At 38.4% G+C, this 15,515-nt stretch overlaps 1 protein-coding gene across 2 annotated transcripts in view; it reads right to left on the reverse strand.

Moving 5' to 3' along the window:
- Positions 1-15,515, reverse strand: part of Reln (reelin) — a 452,156-nt gene that overhangs the window by 201,276 nt on the left and 235,365 nt on the right. For both annotated transcript variants that reach the window (XM_042684785.1, XM_042684786.1), the window contains exon 9: positions 825-921. In XM_042684785.1, the coding sequence (XP_042540719.1) occupies positions 825-921 (97 nt within the window). The remainder of the gene's footprint in view (positions 1-824; positions 922-15,515) is intronic.

Raw genomic sequence — 15,515 nt, forward strand, 5'->3', positions numbered from 1 at the left:
CATAACATTTATTCTTTTCCCTTAAATCAATCACAGGTTTTTTGTTTGGCTAGGTTTTGGTTTTGTGCTGGTACTGTGGCTTGAACTCAGGGCCTAGGCATTGTCCTTTAGCTTTTGTGCTCTAAGCTGGCACTCTATCATTGAGTTATAGCTCCACTTCCAGCTTTTTGCTGGTTAACTGGAGATGAGAATTTCTGGGACTTTCCTGCCTGGGCTGGCTTAGAATCATGATTTTCACATCAAAACCATGATTTTCACATCATAACCTTCTGAGTAGCTATGGTTATAGGCTTGAGCCACCAGGGCTGGCCTCAGTTCTTTTAATATGAGAATAAACCAAGGAAAATAGCTTAAACAAACAAACAAACCAAAAAACCAACTGTCAGGAAACTGATGAAAAATATCTATTTGTTATGCCAATTTAAGAAACAAACTAATAATAGTAATCACTTCATAAAAGTTTGAGGATTTAGGTGGGGACCCGATATTCTCCCAGGTCTATATATGCCAGGCCAGAAACGGCCACCTATAGTAATTACCTATACTGATGTTATGTGGTAGAGGATGCTATCAGAAAGGTTATAATCCAAAAATGTAGCATTGTTCAAAATAGTTTGATGTAAGGACTATTGATAGCAGAAAGTTCTGAATTTTCATTCTTCAAGTAAGACAGGCCATAACACATGAAGTTATCCAATCCAGCATAATGAACAACCAGAGTACTTTAAACCAAGAAGAAAAGTCAGTGGCACAATAAAGGTACATAGGGAAGTAGGTATCCATTTGCATTAGAATTTATGAACAGACTTTAAATCACAACCAACCTAATTTTCTCAAGCTGAATCCAGTCTGAAGTATTATTCTTTGCATATGACACAATGATGCTGGGGTCGGAGTAACTAAACCGACAGGAACCTGACCCTGTAAATAGCAATAACAACACAATTCAATTTTAAAATCAATATAATTACATAAATCCTTCTTGATAAGTATTTCTGACATTCCCAAAGATTTAGATATTTACCCCCATTCTATGTTGAAATTTCCTGTGATCTGTTCTCATAAATACTATCTGATAATCTTAGGAACTGGAAAAGAGGTTAAAACCGATAAATTGAAGGCTTCTTCAGAGACATATGAGCTATTTAAATAGAATAGATTTAAAAATAAATAGTTTATGCCAAAAATATTTAACTATTACAGAATGACTCAAACTGTGCTCTTGCAAGGTACTAGCCCTTAGGAGTGACTGCATTCAATGATATATGTCATTAAAATGGAGAACCACTCTCTCTTTTTGCATGTTTTCTAAATAGAGACCCAGTTAGTTAGGAGCTAAAATATTGTAAAGAAAATAGTATGACTGTAATTTCAAAGGTCTCAGAAAACTCAGTCATGAAACATTTGCTAGAAGTTTAATATAACTAATATAGCAGAATATTTATAATATAGTAAAAATAAACTCAAAGAATAAGAAATAGTGCAACTTGTATTTAACTTCCATCCATCTGTTCAATGAGCCTCTGTATCAGCAAAGAGCATTTGTTAATGGTTTCACATTTGTAGTGTTTAAGGGTTCCAAGCTTTCATTATAATAATTTCTGTTTAGTACAAAATCCAGTGAGTTTGCAACCACCAAAGCTAGCAATGTGCCAAAAGGCCAAGCAGCAGTTTCCTAGATTTGTTCTCACAGCTGAAACATATGTGAAAAAGCAGAAAGGGACTTTGAAAAGAAAGCCACACAGCAAGCCAGGCTCACACAGAAAACTCCACCTCTCCCCCCCACCCCCCCTCCTCGCCATGTCTTTGCACTCACTGTTAAATTCTAACTTTCATGAGCAACTGCTTTAAATAAATATCAAACTGTGTGGCTGGAAAAGAAAGTGGCAAGATTTGTGAGACAAACTTCAACACAAACAAGAACAGGTACTGCCAAAGACTCTGCTTTTTCAGAGGCAAGTTTGAATTAGCCTAAAGATTTAAAGATTATTTGTGGCATTGTGTCTTATACATACTAAGTGCTTAAAAGAAAATGTACCAGGTGGATTCCTGGAAAGGATGGAGCTAGTGATGACCAGAAATAGTCCTTACAGAATGCAAGTTCTTACAGATTGTTCATAAACAGAGCAGAGAGAAGGACCTTCCTAGCTGATATATCACAATAAAATAACATCCAACAGGGCCTGATGACAAATACCACTTCTATCAACAGGCTAGCATCACGATACAAGCTTATATTTTGTGTCATATACAAAAAGATACTGGTGACTCACTTTTTCTTACTCACTTGGTCACTGAATTCTCTCATTTCTAAAATATTATGATTTTGAATTCATCTCCTTAACACAGCCAAGGAACTGTTATTAGTTCTTTCTAGGTTTGCTAGTTCTTGATTCTCCTGGTTTCCAGCCACACCTGTTCTAGCCTAGCCTGTTGTTTGTTGCCAGTGCTTGGTGCAAATTAATTAGTTATCACAATTACCTCCTGTTTATAATCTTTTGCTAATTCCTCAATCCATTTAGGATAAAGCTGCACTTCTACCTACAGTGGGATAATGGCATACCATTGCTAGAGACCAAATGCAGACTGAGAAACAGAACTGGTTCAGGGTTATCCTAGAGGGCTCCTCCTATATTTAAAGATGGTCAGTGAGTCACAGTGACTCTAACTCTGGGCGTGATGGCAGAGGTCATAGCACTGGGTTTCTCTATGGTCAGCCTGGAACTGGGATTCAGTTCTAAGGCCTGCAATTGATGTCCTCTCCTTTCTCCAAGTGGGATGCATCTCTCATGGCTGTACTACTTGAGTTGGGCAAAGAGGGATGTGGATGACTCTTGCCTTCCCATTTCAACATGACTTTTCATCTTGTATTAAAAGCAGACCTCAGTTCACTTGACTTCAGCCATCATTCAGGAAATAGTAGGAACAACAGACCCCAAGAATCTCTCTTCCCACTGAAGAGATAAAGCATTACAGACAGCTGACATTTATATAAGGTTTTGTAGCAACCAGAGAGATAGCCTGGACAGCTCTGAGCTGACTATTCCTTCTGTTGGGCTCACTCTCTTTCTTATACAGGCCTGGCCTCTGCTCAACACTACACTCCAGAAAGCCTTTCCTAGTCACCTTTAGTAAGATGGTACTCTATCACTCACTGACCTGATTTATTTTCCCACTGCATTATTACTTCCTGATATATTCATCTATTAATGACTTTCCTCCCATTAGGATGTCAGCTTTATCACAATGAGAATTTTATTTCCCAAATCTTGTTTCCTATGAGCTCTTTATACTGAAAAAGAGGACTTGTTGAATGAAATAAACATTTCCTAGACCTACTTATTTAACATTGATAACACATAGTTGCATCATTGTTATTTTCATTGGCTGTTTTCAGAGTCTTCTTTTCTGTGGGGCAGGGAGATGTTATGATGCTCAGCTTCCATCCAATAACTCAGAGACGGACACTCTTCTTAGGATTAGTCAGAGGGGCAGATGTTCACATCTCTCCAGCTGCCACTGAGAACCTTCCAAGTCAAAACACATGGTTCTTCTAATGCTCTATTACTGTTTTTCTACTTTAATTTTCTCTGGTGATAAAATAGGCTACAAGTATAAATTAACCACGATTGGTTAAGTAAGAATGTGGCAACTACTTTCATGTTTCTTGTGGAGCTGCTTTACCTTAAACAGACAACAAAACTATGCTTTCTAATAGAGTGCATTTCTGGTTAACTCATGATTCGTGCCTATAACCCAGTTCTAGGACTTAGTACCATAGTGGGAAAGCTTTTAGTAGAACATGAAGATGAGCACTTTATAAACAACTTGCCAGGGTACAGACAGGCTGTGCCCAGGGTTATGTGGAGAGCTACTTTGGCAGAGCTCCAAATCTAGTGCTTTCCTCCTTTCCCCATTTATAACAACAGCAAAATTTTTTGGCAATATAAATGAGTAATAAAGTAGAGATTATGCTGAATATTTAATAAATCCATGTGTTATTTTACATTAAGGATTATTATATATTAGGAATCATAACACTAAATACAATGACAAATAAAAATCACCATCTGTATATGACTACTGAGATAGATGAAAGCAATAGAATATTAAATACAGGGGAGGTATTAAAAAGGAAAATGGAAGAAATTTGCAGGAGAAAGAAGTAAATTACAATAGGTTTATTATCAAAATGTAAATAATAGGTTTAGTATCAGACTGTATGTACCAATGCAGTGTGAAGCTCAAATTTAACATGTTGTAATATCCAGAAGAGGATTAAAGATAAAGCTGATAAAGTATTAGTTTTCGGGTCCTTACTAGTATTAGCACCTTCAAAGGCCTTGGGGGGAGCTCCAGTAATGTGTTCCCATGATGTAGTGTCAACTCTCTTGCAGATGGTTAAAATACTGTCTCCATTCTGACTACCTCCCCAATGCTACTTCCCTGCATGTTAGGTGATGTTGAAGTGGCCATGGCTGCTTTGGGGATTCAGGTAAGGACAGGTTGAGTTACAGGTATGAGCTTTATAGATCATCTGCTGTCTATTTTAGAATGCAGTTACTCACTCTCAGAATGGGAAGCGCTAATTGGAACCACTACCACTCACTGTGCTAATGAGGAAGGAGGAAGGAAGGAAGAAAAGAAGGAAGGAAGGAAGGAAGGAAGGAAGGAAGAAGGAAGGAAGGAGGGAGGGAGGGAAGGAAGGAGAAAAAATACATCATGACTCAAAGACAATAGTGACTCATAGACAAAGATGACTCAAAGACCAAGGTGACACAAACATTTTATGAGTGACGTCAGTTCAGAGTGGGATGAGTCATTGCACAAAAAAACTTATAATGCTTTGAAATCTAAGAAAGACAGAGATTTGTCCAAGTTGGTAACAATCTCCAAAATACAAACTTTATCAATAAAGAATTTGGATGGTAAACTACTAAAATAAAAAAACAAACTCTAATCTCTATGATAGAAACAGAATTACCTTTCTGTTTTCTCTTTAGAAAATGTTACAAATTATTCTCATAGGAGGAGATGGTTTAAGAGCATATAGCCAACATATGTAACAAAAAGTGTTTCTAGGGTATTTAAGTAGCTCATAATGAGATTTTATTTCTGATTTTGTGATTAGTATTGCTAACCTAATTTTTTTTGGTCGGTTGTGGGGCCGGAACTCAAGGCCCTACCACTTGAGCCACAGCACTACTTTCAGCTTTTTCTGCTTATATGGTGCTTAGGAATGGAACCTAGGACCTCATGCATGGAACACAAGCACTCTACCACTGAGCCTCCTTCCCAGTCCCTGACCTAATTTTTTTTCTTTTTCTTTGTTTTTAATTGTGAAAATACTTTACAGAGGGGTTACAATTACATGGGCAAGATAATGAGTACATTTCTTATCAAGCATTGTTGCCTCCTCCTTTGTTTCCCCTTCCCATCCCTAACTTAAATGATTTAATTTATGTTAAAGGATCTTTTCTGATACTTAATAAATATTCAGATTTGTACCTAATTTTGTATGTGTGTTTGTATTTCTTTCCTTAGAGAGACTCAGGCTTTTATTTACATTGTAAAAGCTGTGAAGGCAGACCTCCAAACCAGATTCTCACCCTTGTATACAGCAAGCATTACAAATGCATTACTGCATTTCACATCTTAGAGGGAAAGTCCCAGAGTACAGGAATCTGCACTGCAAACTTTGCTTAGATATATTTTAATGGTAGGACAACAACAAAGAGAGAAGGAGAATGTATATTAAATGGCTATATCCATTATTCTGCAATGTATATGTACTTCAAAACATAATATTATGGGGAAAAGGGAGGGAAGAAATGAGGGAGAGTGGAAGGAAGTACAGAAGGAAGAAGAGAGGGAGGGAGGGAAAAATGGAGGGAAGAAGGGAGGGTGGGGAAATGGGAGGGAGGGAGAAAAGGAGGAAGGGAGAAAGGGAGGGGAAGACAGAGGGAAAGGGAAAGGGAGGGAGGGATAGAGGGAAAGGAAGGAAGGAAGGAAGGAGGGAAGAAAGAAAGAAAGAAAGAAAGAAAGAAAGAAAGAAAGAAAGAAAGAAAGAAAGAAAGAAAGAAAGAAAGAAAGAAAGAAGAAAGTAGGAAGGAAGGAAGGAAGGAAGGAAGGAAGGAAGGAAGGAAGGAAAGAAAGCAAGCAAGCAAGCAAGGAAGGAAGGAAGGAAGGAAGCAAGACTTTAAATTATTTTCTTCTCTTAAGGTTGGTTTGGGTGAATTAAAATATTCTCATAAGGAAACAAATATCCTGTAAGGAAGGAACGTCTTTTAAGTAATTGTTTATACAAGAAGCATGTACTTTTGTACTGCCTTTGGAAATGAACCCAAATAAAGCCTAGTAACCCTCATGAGCCCCTGGGGTTCAACAAAAGCTGAAGAATACCTGTACCTCCCAGGACTTGCTCACTGGAGTGCTTCTGTGCTGTGCTTGTCAGCAGAATTTACAATCCCAAGAACACACATCCCCTGAGCAAGTAGAAATCAAGTGCTGAAAATAAAGCCCGTCTTCAGTAGATCAAAAACCTTTTTGCAGTGCATAATACACATGTATGGAGGAAATTGTTAGTACTTCCCAGTGCCAGAACTTTCCAAAATTCATGTCAATTTCTTCTTTTATTCCCAAGCCTCTTAGGTGCTTGACATAAAAATAAGCCAGTTAGGGGTGGGAAGGTGGCTCAGTGGTAGAGCACTTGCCTTGCATGCATGAGGCCCTGGGTTCAATTCCTCAGCACCAAATAAGCAAAAAGAAAAAAGTGGAAGTGGTGCTATGGCTCAAGTGGTAGAGTGCTAGCCTTGAGCTGAAGAGCTGAGGGACAGCGCCCAGATACAGAGTTCAGGCCCCACGACTGACCCCCCCCCCCACAAAAAAATAAGCCAGTTAAAGAATAGCTTGGTTTTGCCTAAAATCAAAGCCATTTTAAACAAAAATATTAGTAATGAATGAAAATTGACAAGGTAGCTACTTCCTCAGAATAACAACTATACAAGTTATAATCCTGTGAGGTTAGCTCAATTACAAATTTTAATTAATATATTTATTTAATTCACAGAAAGGTAATATGCACATATCGTATATACCTTGTGAAATCTCTAGTTGTCTGGGGCAACATTCTCTAATCAAACACATTAGTTTCTTTTTTCTTTTGCCAGTACTAAAATTGGAACTCAGAGCCTTGGACATATTTGGCTTGCTTGCTCAGCTGATACTTTGCCACTTGAGCCACACCTCCACCCATAAACATATGAATATTTCTGCAAAAAATGCACACAAATAGTGGAATTCAAGAGTATAAGTAGTACCTTGTTGCCAAATGAATTCAGATCATGTCAGGTTTTCCCACCACATACTTAAAAAATTATGCTGGTTTGAGGTTTTTCTTTCTTTGTTTTAAGAAATGGAATTAGGGATTAGGGATTATAAACCTGTATCTCCAACAGTCCCTTCTATCGCTTTTTACTCTTAAAGTAGGAGAATAAATCAATTGATATTTATTCTCCCAAGGCTTGGGTAGTTTATTTATTTATTTCAGTATGCCCTTTTCCATGAATCCCAGGACTTTCCAAAGTAAATCAGAGCAGAACACAATAGAAGGAGCAACTGTTTTCCTGGGGATTGGTAGCAATTGCTGGGAGCAGCCTTTTTTTCCCAAGTTCTGCTCTGAAAACAAACTTCCTTTTCAAATGCAGTGCAGAGCCACAGATGGAAAAAACTGATCTCACAGAATTGATAGATAGGGAGTACAAGCACTGCCAGAAATCAGGCCTCTCCATTGCACAGAGGGCCCATAAATACAGCAGGCTCTAGGAATGTCTGGACAGAGCCTGTGGAGGATTCTAGTAACAGCAGTTCCTGCCACTACCATCATTCAATTCTCAGCCCTTAGAGACAATCAGGGCTGTAGAAGCTGCATGTAAACAACAGTATTTGATATAAAGCATCATGAAAGTTGTGGGACAGATGCAATCTGACTGCTTAGAACTCCTTCCTCTGACCTGAGAAAACTTAGCAAGATCAACATACTCATTCATGTTTTCAAGTAGATAAATGGATGAGAGGATCATACACTTATGCTGTAGTGATTATAAAGAGGCAACGAGCTGCATAACAAACTTCAGGAAAACTCTTAACTGTTACTTCAAGGAGGTTTTACATATTACTCTAAGGACATGTAAGAAAGAGACTTGGCCATTCTGTATTGAAATGTGGAAAATGTGACAAACAACATGAAGATTCTGGCATAATAAGCAGGTCTGGAAAACTGTCTAATCCGAGATTTTCTCCTAACAGTGATTTTTCAAAGCTAGTACATTCATGAGGGAGAAAATACTAGCAGTGCACCTCAAAGCATCAAGGAACACAGTAAAAGCTTATTTGCTACTTTGCAATTCTTCTTCTTCTGCCCCAATCAAGGCTATTATTTTCTAGATGATCAATATTTTAGTAGTTCCACAAATGTCTATTTAAGTATTTTGTTGGAGGCAGCTGCACATGTTTATTCTTCCTGAAGCAACAACAATGTGGAACAATGATCCTATTGCGCTTCAATTTTTATTTCCTTCTTCACTGGGTCTGCCAAAAAATTCTTTTTTTTTTTTTTTTTAATTTAATTTAATTTTATTTGAGAACATACTGTACAGAGGGGTTACAATTACATGGGCAGGATAATGCATACATTTCTTACCAAGCATTGCAGCCTCCTCCTTTGTTTACCCTTCACCTCCCTTCCCAGCCTCCCCCCTCCCTCCCACCGAATCATACCACCCCTCCCCCCCCCCCCCCGACATTGTAAAGCTGGTTTTGACATGACATTTTGTACTTCTCATTGTTGCAACAGGTCCACCTGAATCCTTAAACGACTTGTTTGTCCCCATCTCCTCCACATGTTATACTGACATCAAATATAGTGAAAGCGGGGGTTACACTGTGGGGGAGGGACATACAAAGCAACAAAGAGATAATATTATAAATGCGTTAGAAACACATGCATGAAAGAAACAAAAACATTAAAATACATATTTGAGGTTTCGTTTTCCTAACATCACATTATTTGACTTTTTCCGCTTGACTCATACCTATACTAGATATTGCAAATAAGGGAAACCATGGGACCTATGTTTCTTTGGGCCTGGCTTACTTCACTTAATATAATTTTTTCCAAGCCTTTCCATTTCCTAACAAATGGGGAAATGTCATTCTTTCTGATGGAGGCATAGAATTCCATTGTGTATATATACCACATCTTCTTGATCCATTCATCTACTGAGGGGCATCTGGGTTGGTTCCATGTCTTAGCTATGGTAAATAATGCTGCAATAAACATAGTTGTGCTGGTAGCTTTAGTGTGGCCTTGTTTGTGATCATTTGGGTAAATGCCCAAAAGTGGGATTGCTGGGTCATTGGGGAGCTCTATGTGGAGTCTTTTGAGGAACCTCCATACTGCTTTCCAAAGTGGTTGAACAAGTTTACATTCCCACCAACAATGAAGTAAGGTTCCTTTCTGTCCACATCCCCTCCAGCATCTGTTGTTGTTAGAGTTCTTGATTTTTGCTGTTCTAACTGGAGTGAGGTGATATCTCAATGTTGTTTTGATTTGCATTTCTTTTATGGCTAGGGATGTTGAACATTTCTTCATGTGTCTATTGGCCATCCTTCTTTCTTCTTCAGAGAAGCTTCTCTTTAAGTCTTTCGCCCACTTACTTATTGGGCAGTTGTTTCTTTGAGGATTTGTTGTTGGGTGGTTTAATTTTTTGAGTTCCAAGTATATTTTAGATATGAGACCCTTGTCCGTTGTATGGCTAGTAAAGATCTTCTCCCAGTCCGTGGGCTTTCTATTGATCTTGCTAGCTATGTCATTTGCCCTGCAGAAGCTCTGCAACCTTATACAATCCCATTTGTCCAGCCTTTCTTTGATTTGTTGTGTTTCCGGGTCTTTATTCAGAAAATTTCGGCCTGTGCCAAGGAGACCCAGGGTTTCTCCTATTCCATCCTGTAATGTTTTCAGAGTGTCTGCTTTGAGTTCAAGGTCTTTGATCCATTTGGAGTTGATTCTGGTGCAGGGTGATATATAAGGATCTAGCTTTAGTTTTCTACATGTAGTTAACCAGTTTTGCCAGCACCATTTACTGAAGAGGCTGTCTGTCTTCCATTCTATTGTTTTAGCTCCCTTATCGAAGATTAGATGGCTATAGGTCTGTAGGTTCATTTCTGGGTTTTCAATTCTATTCCATTGGTCCTGAGGTCTGTTCTTATGCCAATACCAAGCTGTTTTGATTACTATGGCTTTATAGTAGAGTTTGAAATTTGGTACTGATATTCCTCCAGCAGTGTTCTTTCCGTTGAGGAGCGTTTTTGCTATTCGGGGTCTTTTATTGTTCCATATGAATTTTTGGATTGCCTCTTCTATTTCCTTGAAGAATGAGGGTGGAATTTTGATAGGTATTGCGTTGAATTTGTAGATAGCCTTGGGGAGTATTGCCATTTTCACGATGTTAATCTTTCCAATCCAGGAGCATGGGAGGTTTTGCCATTTTTTAAGTTCTGTGTTGATTTCCTTTTTCAAGCTTTTAAAGTTTTCATCATAGAGGTCCTTCACTTCTTTAGTTAAGTTAATTCCTAGGTATTTTATTTTTTGTGGGGCTATTACAAATGGAGTTGCTTTCCTAATTTCAGCCACACTTTTCTCCTTGTTGGCATACAGAAAAGCCATTGATTTTTGGGGGTTAATTTTATAACCTGCTACTTTGCCAAAGTTTTGAATCAGCTTGAGTAATTTGGGAGTGGAGTCTATGGGATTCTTTAAATACAAGATCATGTCATCTGCAAAGAGGGAGAGTTTTATTTCTTCTTTCCCTATTTGGATCCCCTTTATGTCTGCATCTTGTCTTATTGCTGTAGCTAGGCATTCTAATACTAGATTGAAGAGAAGTGGAGAGAGTGGGCATCCTTGTCTTGTTCCTGAGTTAAGAGGAAATGGCTTTAGTTTTTCACCATTGAGTATAATGCTGGCTGTAGGTTTGTCATATACAGCCTTTATTGTATTGAGGAATGTTCCATGGATTCCTAATTTTTTCAAAACCTTCATCATAAAGGGGTGTTGGATCTTGTCGAATGCTTTTTCTGCATCTATTGAGATAACCATGTGGTTCTTATTCTTGCTCCTGTTGATGTGATGAATAATATTAATTGATTTGCGTATATTGAACCAGCTTTGCATCCCTGAAATGAATCCTGTTTGATCGTGGTGTATGATTTTTTGGATGAATTGTTGAAGTCGGTTGGCCAAAATTTTGTTGAGAAGTTTTGCATCAATGTTCATCAAAGAAATGGGTCTATAGTTCTCTTTCTTTGATGAGTCCCTGCCAGGTTTTGGGATGAGGGTTATGATGGCTTCATAGAATGTGTTCGGTAGTGAGCTTTCTCTTTCAATTTCATTGAAGAGTTGGAGGAGAATTGGTGTGAGCTCTGCTTTGAAGGCCTTGTAAAATTCCGCTGTAAAACCATCTGGTCCTGGACTTTTCTTAGCTGGGAGGTCTCTTATTGCTGTTTCTATTTCAATGCTTGATATGGGCCTGTTAAGATAGTTTACCTCATCTTGGTTTAGTTTTGGCATGTCAATATTTGCTAGGAAGAGGTCCATTTCTGTCAAGTTCTCAAACTTATTAGCATAAAGTTTTGAGAAGTATTCCCTTATAATGTTCTGAATCTTGCTTGTTTCCGTGGTGATGTTTCCATTCTCATCTCTGAGTTTATTAATTTGGGTGTGTTCTCTTCTTTTTCTGATAAGATTTGCTAAGGGTCTGTCAATTTTGTTGAGTTTTTCGAAGAACCAACTCTTTGTTTTGTTGATTCTTTCTATAGTTTTTTTGGATTCTAATTCATTTAATTCTGATTTAATTTTGATTATTTCTTTCCGTCTACTAGATTGGGGTTTATCTTGCTGCTCTTTTTCAAGGAGGTTTAGATGTGTCATTAAATTGTTAGTTTCAGATCTTTCCAATTTGTTGATGTAGGAGCTCAGAGCTATAAACTTGCCTCTGAGTACTGCCTTTGCTGTGTCCCAGAGGAGCTGGTATTTTGTGTGTTCATTTTTGTTGAATAGCATGAACATTTGAATTTCCTTTCTAATCTCTTCCATGACCCACTCATGATTCAGCAGTGTGTTGTTCAGCCTCCATGTGATACTGGACTTTCTTTGGTGGCTTTTGGTGTTGAGTTCTAACTTTATTCCCTTGTGGTCAGAGAGAATGGGTCTGCCAAAAAATTCTAAGAGCATGAACTCACTTGGCCTATGGAATTAAACAAACCTACTGTATCTTGATATTTAGCAAGCCTATGAGCAATTCTTAAAATATGGCTCCCAAATTTAAGTTAAAATGCTGCCATTTCTAAAACAGCTTATTTACTGTTTTTTAGGGTGTGTTTAGTTGTTTTATTTCTTTTTTTTCTTTTTGACCATATTGAGGATTGAACTCAAGACTGTTTTTTGAGCATCTGTTTACTATGCTTACTATGTGGGTACTCTACCACTTGAGCCATGCCTCCACTCTCTTTTCTGCATTGGTCATGTTTGTGGTGGGGGTCTCACTTTTTGGCCAGCAGCCTAGGTTGTGTAACCCTCTGACTTGTACTTCCCCACGTGGCTGGGGATGACAGGTATGCATCACTGTGCCCAGCAATTGTGCTTTCCCTATAGAGGAGATAGAGGCATATGTCTCCACAGCCAGCCATTAGTTGAGATAGTCATGCCAATTTTTTTTTTTTTTTGCCTTGACTGGCTTTTAACTAACAAACTCTGATACGCTGATCACCACCTCCCTCAAGTAGCTAGGATTACAAGGTTACACCTCAGCATCTGGCTGTTACCTTAATTTTAATATTTGTTCTAGTCTTCCTTTAGTACATAAGACCTATACTACATAAGATTTTATTGTATTTATGCATGCTATTTTTTTTTTTTTGTCGGTCGTGGGGCTTGAACTCTGGGCCTGGGCGCTGTCCCTCAGCTCTTCAGCTCAGGGCTAGCACTCTATCACTTGAGCCATACAGCCACTTCCGGCTTTTTCTGCTTATGTGGTGCTGAGGAATCGAACCTAGGGCCTCAGGCACGTGAGGCAAGCAATCTACCACTGAGCCACCTTCCTAGCCCTTTGTGTGCTATTTTATAACGTAAGCATATCTATACAAATTTCCATTAGTTGTAGACTGTATAAAAATGAAATGATCTTTGCTCTTTAGTAGTGATCTAGTTTCATGCCCAACACTGTTCAATGAAAATGGCTCTTATTACTCTTAATGTATATACTATTATCAACAAAGTACTTTGAATGCAGAACCCAAAACAAGTTGGAAAAATCTACCAGAAAAGATGAGAATTTGAGTATGCTATTTTACTAGTTCTCAGATAATAGGTAAAATAAATTCATGAGGAATGGCTACATAAGAAAAACATATTCTTGGCTCAGTCAATTGTTTATCACCACCACCACCACCACCGCCACCACTCCCACCCCACCCTGCTCCTGGTAAGCACACTCTCAGTTGTAACCTCCACATTTGAAAGTGCATCTGCATCCCACCATGCAGTACAGCTTCTGGGTTTCATGAAATGCAGGCTGGAGCTGCCCATTGTGTGCCTGCATAGAGAGGCAGGGACTCCTGTCTTACTCAGATTCAGAGACCTTGGTCACAGTAGTGGTAATGTGATTCATGAGTAAAAAGCTGAACAAGAAAAAACAGTTACTACATCAGATAATATCATGTAGCAGCCCACACAGGAGGCATGCTTGTTCTCACATCATCACATGGATGGGACTTGTGGTTGAAACGAGCCCACAGAGTCTAAGGCCATAGCACCCTGAGCACACCCAGTCCTCAGAGATTACTTTCATTAAGAATTATTCTGTTCTGCATGAGGGGAAATAAATTCATCTGTTCTTATATTGGCCAAGAGCAGATGAATTCAAATTTTGTAAAATGTGATGATGGAAGTGAAGATAAATGATTTCATTAATACAAACTATCAATTTAGAGAAATGATACCTAAAAGGTCTCGTCAGCTTGAATTATCAGACAAACAAACATTTAAAACTAGAGTTTATAACTGTTTTGCCTACTAAAAATACCTATGGGGATATTTAGCCTACTTGTGAATGAGGAAACCTTTTTTCAAGAGCAGTGTTGTAAGGCCTGAATAGAACAAAAATTTCCATTTAAAGATCTACAGCAACTGATATTAAGGATTATGAGAGGTCAAATAAAGCAGATCAGCAAAATCAATAAGAACTCTCAAAAGTATTCTGTTCAGGTTTCTTTTTAAATCTGAAAAAAATCTCCTTTATAAAATACAGAAACAGCCAAGCTTTAAAAGCAATTGGTCCCTGTCTTCTGTTTTGTATTTAGTTACTTTAAAAATGAGACTACTACAGAGCAATAATTTTTATTTTTACTGCTTTTATTAGCAAACAGGCTATTGGAACCGCAAACACTTCTGTTTGCAGAAATGTGACAGTATGTGATTTATTGTACTTAATATTTTGTCCCTGGGTCACTTCCCTGACTAAAATTCCCAAACTTCATTAGGAAATCTCTTCCAGTTTATGGCAGATGGACAATGACCACAGGATATAAAATGAACATCTGTCATCCTCTTTTGTGCCTTTCTCCTTTCCAGTCCCTTCCCATTCCCTCATTTCCAAAATATTTGTATTTGTTCACTGACATTGCTCCTCCCATCACAAGAAAGACAGAAATCCATCCTCTCCCAGTGTATGGAATGCCATACCATCCTCAACCAGCTGCCCAAACTCTTCTCACTTTTCCTCCTAAGCCCACAGTAAAGATCTTTGCCAGAGCCTATGCTGGAGGAAACACATTGAAGAGAGATGCAAAATATGTTAGATTTGTCAAGTTCCTGACTACGCAGGCCTCCCATCCCCAGAGCCCACATAATATAACACATGCCTGAGTGCTCATGCATGGGCTCTTTTTCTCTGATTAATCCTGACCTGGGCAGCAAAGGTTAAGACCCAACCATCCTCCACTTGTCAAACACACATGAATATATTATCCTTGTTATTGTCTGGATCTGCCTGTTCCTCAGTTCTCAGAATGGACTTTGCCTTGTTCTCCCTGCAAGGTTCCATCCCTTGGCCTTCACTGTGATACTCACTCTCTAGGATGTACCATGCAGCCTACCTCTGTGCTCTCTCTCTTTCTTGGACCTTCTGAGAAGAGACACTTCCACCTCCACTATACTCTGCATCCCTTAATCATCATATATGTTCTCTGTCTACTTGGCTTCTTCCCACACATTGACTGTCCCCATATCCCACTGCACACATTTGATAACAAGTTTTTCTTATTCTATTTTATTTTTAATTTACACATACTAATTGCACCTATTTATAGGGTATAATGTGATGATGTTTTTAAACATATGATGACCTTAATAACAAATCTCTTGAAGGCTGTAACAATCTTGGGTTTTTGTTTCCTCA

The sequence above is a fragment of the Dipodomys spectabilis genome, unplaced genomic scaffold, assembly GCF_019054845.1.
Source record: "Dipodomys spectabilis isolate Male_0828 unplaced genomic scaffold, ASM1905484v1 ptg000089l, whole genome shotgun sequence".
Classification (NCBI taxonomy): domain Eukaryota; kingdom Metazoa; phylum Chordata; class Mammalia; order Rodentia; family Heteromyidae; genus Dipodomys; species Dipodomys spectabilis.